A 6,049-nucleotide genomic window follows, 5' to 3' on the forward strand; every position below is an offset into this window, starting at 1 on the left:
TGCTGCTGCTGCTGCTGCTGCTGCTGCTGCTGCTGCTGCTGCTGCTAGTTCTGCTGCTGCCGACGAGGACAGCAGCGCTGCTGGTGCTGCTGGGACTGCAGCTGCTGTTAACGCCGGCACGGCTGCTGCTGCTGGCGGGCTGAGTCTACGGCGGTTGCTGCCTCCATTCTTGCTGCTGCTGCTGCTCCGTTTTTCGAATCTGCTGCTGCTGCTGCTCCGTTTTTCGAATCTGCTGCTGCTGCTGTTGCTGCTGCTGCTGCTGGCAGTCTTGCAAGCCGCGCTGTGGGCTCAGCGGCGGTTACCTAAGTGCTGCAGCAAATGGGTACCGATCGTTGAGGCTGCTGCTGCTGCTGCACCTGTTTGCTGCTGCTGCTGCTCCTACACCTGTTTGCTGCTGCTGCTGCTGCACCTGTTTGCTGCTGCTGCTGCTGCGTTGCTTCTGCAGGTGTGCACTTGATTCTGGAAGCCGCAGAAACCCTCATCACTAAACACAGGGGCCGCGTGCAGCTGCTGCTTGGTGGTTTGGCGAACTGGAAGGACGGATACGCTGCGAGGTTAGGGTTTAGGGTTTTGAATCTAGGGTTTAGGGTTTAAGGTTTTGGATCTAGGGTTTAGGGTTTAAGGTTTTGGATCCAGGGTTTAGGGTTTAGAGGTAAAGATGGCGGGAGCAGGACCTTGACAGAAGGCATGAGGAGGAGTTCAGCTCTTTCGATCAGAGTGGCAAAAGGGTACTGCTTAGGGTTTAGGGTTTAGGGTTTAGGGTTTAGGGTTTGGGGTTTACTGATTGCAGGTGCGCTACGAAGATGATGGAGCTGCGGTGGAAGTACCCACAAAGCTTCTGGGCGGATCCAAATGAGTTCTTCACCAAAGGCAAGAACTTGCTAAACCCTAGGCAGCGAATGCGGCAGCTGGCCGTCCAGCGCAAACCCTAATTTAGGGTTTACGCCTGCAGAGCAGATCCCTGCAGCCCAACGCCACTTCTTGAAGCCCAGGGCAGCCAGTTTCGGCGGCGGCACGCAGCACAGAAACATGCACCAGGTGGAGGGTTTAGGAGACACGGCTTAGGGTTTAGGGTTTAGGGTTTAGGGTTTAGGGTTTAGGGTTTAGGGTTTGCGCTGCAGGCGCCCACGTAAACTACGGGGCTGACTTCGGCCTCATGCCTTCGGCCTTCGAGCCGGGCGGGATCGTCCAGCACGAGTTTTTCATATCCGGGACTCCTGTTATTGGTAAACCCTAAACCCTAAACCCTAAAACCCTATGCCCTAAACCCCAAAACCCTATGCCCCAAACCCTAAAACCCTATGCCCTAAACCCTAGGCGCTTCATAACAAACCCTAGGCACTAGGCTGCGACCTGAAACCCTAAACCCTTGTCCTCTCTAGGCTGCTGACACTAAACCCCAAACCCTAATATAGGGCCTTACAGGCTGCCGGCCTAAACCCTAAACCCCAGGCTGCAGAAACTAAACCCTAAACCCTAATCCTCCTTGTGCATTTAACGCGAGTGCGCACGGTCTGTTCGCCCCTTACAGGGCAAGCCGCCAACGCTATCGAGCCACGGATTTAGGGTTTAGGGTTTAGGGTTTAGGGTTTAGGGTTTAGGGTTTAGGGTTTAGGGTTTGCGCGCAGCGTTTCACACGGGGGGCCTGAAAGACACGGTGGTGGAGTTTGTCCCCTCCACTGGCACAGGAAACGGATTTTGTTTTTTGAATTATACTTCTGGCGATTTGCTTTACGCCATGGAAAGGGCCATTAGAGTATTCGAGTCCGCAAACCCTAAACCCTAAACCCTAAACCCTCGCGCTGCAGCAGGCCGTCCGCGGCTCCGAAGCAGCAAAGCCCCTGGCGATCCCCTAGGGGGCTGCTGCTGCTGCTAGTTGAGCCTGCTTGGAGCTGCCGGTGTGCCGGGCCTGGGACTGAGGGTTTAGGGTTTAGGGTTTAGGGTTTAGGGTTTAGGGTTTAGGGTTTGTGCAGCGACAAGGAGAAGTACGCGCTGCTGCGGCAGCTAGCCAGGCGGTCTGTAGTTAGCTGCGAGTCCAGCAGCTGGGCCTGGCTTTGCGAGTTTGCGCGGCTGCGCAACAAAATGCCCATCAACGAGAACAAGGTGGGTTGGCTAGCCAGCTAGCTAGCTGGCTAGCTAGCTAGCTAGCTGGCTAGCTAGCTAGCTAGCTAGCTAGCTAGCTAGCTAGCTACGCAGAGAGGCAGCTAGCCACCTCTCCCTAGCCAGAGAGCTCGTCAAGTCAGCTGTGCAGTGGCTGGCCAAGCAATTCTTTTGTGACAAGCTAGCTAGCTAGCTAGCCAGCTAGCTAGCTAGCTAGCTAGCTAGCCAGCTAGCTAGCTAGCTAGCTAGCTAGCCAGCTAGCTGCTGCATGCGTGCTGCTGCGGCTCGCTGTTTGCACAGGTGCAACAAATCTACGAGAGGCTCCCCGAGTGGTCAGAGGGGGCCTGGAGAAAAAGAAAAGACCAGCTAGCTGCTGCTGCTGTGGGGCTGCCAAGCCCGCCTGGCAGCAGCTGGGGGGCCCCACAGGGGCAGCAGCAGCAGCAGCAGCAGCAGCTGCTGCTGCTGCAGCAGCAGGCGGAAGCGGCTGCAGAGTTCTGGGCGCTGCCCTCCTCCACGGCGAACAAGGGGCGGCGGAAGACGAAGCTGCGGATCGACAGCAGCAGCAGCAGCAGCAGCAGCAGCAGCACGAGCAGCACGAGCGAGGGAGAAACGCCGCAGTCGCACTTGTCCAGCAGCAGCAGCAGCAGCAGCAGACGCAGCAGCACAGACACAGCAGCTAGCCACAAGCCAGCTAGCCACACAAACCGCCCCAAAAAGCTGCTGCCCAGCACAATCCGTTATATGCCCCCTCAGGGAAAGCCCAGGCCTCGTTCTGTGGCCGTTGCCGGTAAACCCTAAACCCTAACCCTCGCAAACCCTAAACCCTAAACCCTAACCCTCGCAAACCCTAAACCCTAAACCCTAGTGCTGCAGCGGGTCACTGGCAGGCGCGAAGCACGCAGACTAAGGTATCTGCTGCCGGCTAGAACTCTGCGGTGTGGGGCCACATATTCACGGTTGGGGGGGTTGCATTTAGGGCTTAGGGTTTAGGGTTTAGGGTTTAGGGTTTAGAATTAGGGTTTGCGTCCAGGGAGCTTCGACGACTGGCGCGTCAGGCGGCCTCTGACTTGGGACAATGCAATTCAGGCATTTGCAATATCTCTTGCGCTGCCTCCCGGAGAGTGCGTCCAGGGGATGAGGGTTTAGGGTTTAGGGTTTAGGGTTTAGGGTTTAGGGTTAAGGGTTTAGGGATTAGGCTCAACATTAAGAGAACAAGGCCTATGGATTCGTCCCGTTTTCGCAGCTTATTTGCTGTTCGGGAGCCTAGGGCGCTTAGCCTGCGCCCTAAGGCTTTAGGGTTTAGGGTTTAGGGTTTGGGGTCTAGGGTTTAGGGTTTGGGGTTTAGGGTTTAGGGTTTAGGGTTTGTGGGGCTGCGCAGGTACACGTACAAGCTCGTTGTTGACGGGGAATGGGTTTGCTGCCACGACTCCCCGACTGCGAGAGACCCTGGAGGCAACGAAAACAACATTTTGGTTGTCGAGTGACAAGCCGCCTGCAGCTAGCTAGCTAGCTAGGTAGCTAGCTAGCTAGCTGGCTGGCTAGCTAGCTAGCTAGCTGGCTGGCTAGCTAGCTAGCTAGGTGGCTAGCTGGCTAGCTAGTTAAGTGGTTGGCTAGCTAGATAGGTAGCTGGCTAGCCAAGCGGCTGGCTCGATACGCGGCTGGCTGGCCAGCTAGCCAGCCAGCTAGCTAGCCAATGGCTAGCTAGGTAAATGTTTCAAACGTTCCGCTTCTGTCGGATAGGCCTTGCGCAGCGCCTTTGGCTAGCTGGTAACTAGCCATTGAGCAGCTAGCTGGCTAGCCAGCTGGCTGGCTGGCTAGCTGGCTGGCTAGCTAGCCAGCTAGCTAGCTGGCTAGCTAGCTGGCTAGCTGCGCTGGCCTTTTAGAAATAGAGCATTCCAGAGCATGCAGATTAGCAGCAGCATAGAGACAATGGAGGAGGCAGCAAATGCAATTATCAAACAACAAACTGTCTCCACTTTTTGCAGCTTTAAGCAGCTTCCACTTTTCTAGGGTTTACGCGCAAGGGTTTGGGGTCTAGGGTTTAGGGTTTGAGGCCTCCGGCTCAGGGTTTGAGGCTAGCGACCTAGGGTTTAGGGCTCAGGGCTTGGGGCCTAGGGTTTAGGGTTTAGGGTTTTGGCGGCCTAGGGTTAAAGGCGTGGAGTTTGGCGCCTGAAGTTCAGGGTTTAGGGCTCACTGTAGAAGCTTTGCAGCCGCAGTGTGCAGCTTCTTGAGGGTTTAGGGTTTAGGGTTTAGGGTTTAGGGTTTAGGATTTGGGAGCTAAAAGACAGCAGAACCGGCTTTCGAACTGCTGCTCTCGGCACTGTCTCCCCTGCTGCAGCCTTTTGCTGCAGTGTGTATTTGCTGCTGCTTGCACCTCGCTGGCTAAGCAGCAGCAGCAGCAGCAGCAGCAGCTGCTGCTGCTGCTGCTGTGGCAACGGGGCCAGCTCTCGGACTCAGCAATTGTATTTCTTTTGTCTTCTTTTGTTTGTTTCTTTTTCCAGACTTTGTTTGCCCTTTTCTTCTCTTCTTTCCTTCTTTTCTTTTATTTGATTTTCTCCTTTTTGCACTTTCGGTTTTTTCGCGAGCTTCTCGCCGTGTGGGGCCCCACACCTGGGGTGTACGTACACCCCGTGGCCCTGGGTCCCGGGGCCCCGGCCTCTTCTGCCGCGCATGCAAATCAATTTAATTATTTTGAGTTTTGTGATTAACAGCGAAGGTGGCTGGCTGCCAGGGGGGAGTTGAGTTGCTTAGCAGCAGCTTTTAAGAAGTGCAAACAGGGCCAGGGCTGGGCTAGGGTTTAGGGTTTAAGGTGTAGGGTTTTGCCAAACCCTAAACCCTCAGGCCCGCTGCAGTGCTGCAGCAGCTGCTGCGCCCCCTGGCAGCCCCGGGCAGCAGCTGCTGCAGCAGCTGGCAGCAGCTGCAGCAGCAGCTGGCAGCAGCAGTTATTATTTGGGGGATATTTGGCTGGGGTGCAGAAGAGCTGGTGGGTGTGCATGCAGGGCGCGGAGCGGGAGGGGGGCGGTTTGGGGGGTCAAGACGACGCATGCAGCTGCAATTGGAGGTAATTTTTGGATTATTTTTTGTTTAAAAAGTCAAAAAGTGCAGAATTAAAAGAGTTTTCTCTGTCTTTTTGCTTCGGAAGAGCTGCTGCGGGCCGGCGTGCACGGACACTGCAGGCACACCACTGGACCACAGGGGTGACCTGGGGTGCTGGTCCGGAGGAGGGCGTTTTCGGGAGTTTCGGGATGAAATAGGGTCTGTAAAGGATTTATTTCGCAATTAAAATGCGAATTTGGCGAAAAAAAACTAAGAAATAAAGCTATTTTGGCCCGGCGGCTCGCGGCAAGCAAACAACCCCTCGCAGCAGCGGGCGCTGCGTGCTGCCACCTGAGCTGTCTGTACACCTGAAACGGCGCAGCGCCAACTGCGGGTTTCCGCGGCTTCTTCGATTTAGTTTTGTCATTTGTCTTTTTCTTTTGACTTTTTCCTTCTTTTTGGCTACTATCGCCCCGTCTAGCCCGCCCGGAGTCCCTCCTGCATGCAGCTTTCTGCGCTCTCCTCCCGTGTCAGTGAGCAGCTCCGGGCGCGCGCAGGTGTGCACCTCTGGCCGGGCCGCAGACCCTCCCCAAACCCCAAACCCTAAACCCTAAACCCTAAACCCTGGCCCCTAAACCCTGCGCCGCAGCCCACCAGAGGCTGTCGGCCCTCGCGCCTGCAAGCCGCTGAGGCTCCGCAGCAGCAGCAGCGCAGCAGCGCAGCAGCGCAGCAGCGCAGCAGCGCAGCAGCGCAGCAGCACCCCGGGCCGCAGGTGTACGTACACCCCAATTCCCAGCCGCCTCCCCGGCCCAAGCCACCAGGCTGAAGCCCATGGCAGCAGCAAAACTGCTGTTTGCTGCTCACCCCCCCAGACCGAATAATAGCCCCTTATAGCAACACTGTGGCTGTCACG

The 6,049-nt window shown here is 56.3% G+C and overlaps 1 protein-coding gene across 1 annotated transcript; it reads left to right on the top strand.

Moving 5' to 3' along the window:
• Positions 1-445: 445 nt before the first annotated feature.
• On the top strand, positions 446-3,584 carry ENH_00046310 (glycogen synthase, putative; the record flags this gene model as incomplete). The annotated part of the gene is made up of 9 exons (XM_013581005.1): positions 446-554; positions 791-914; positions 958-1,045; positions 1,122-1,226; positions 1,629-1,764; positions 1,974-2,103; positions 2,401-2,887; positions 3,131-3,221; positions 3,479-3,584. Coding segments are annotated over 9 exons (1,376 nt in total), but the record flags the coding sequence as incomplete, so codon positions are not given.
• Positions 3,585-6,049: the final 2,465 nt, after the last annotated feature.

The sequence above is a fragment of the Eimeria necatrix genome, genomic scaffold, assembly GCF_000499385.1.
Source record: "Eimeria necatrix Houghton genomic scaffold, Enh_scaff353, whole genome shotgun sequence".
In the NCBI taxonomy this organism is placed as follows: Eukaryota; Apicomplexa; class Conoidasida; order Eucoccidiorida; family Eimeriidae; genus Eimeria; species Eimeria necatrix.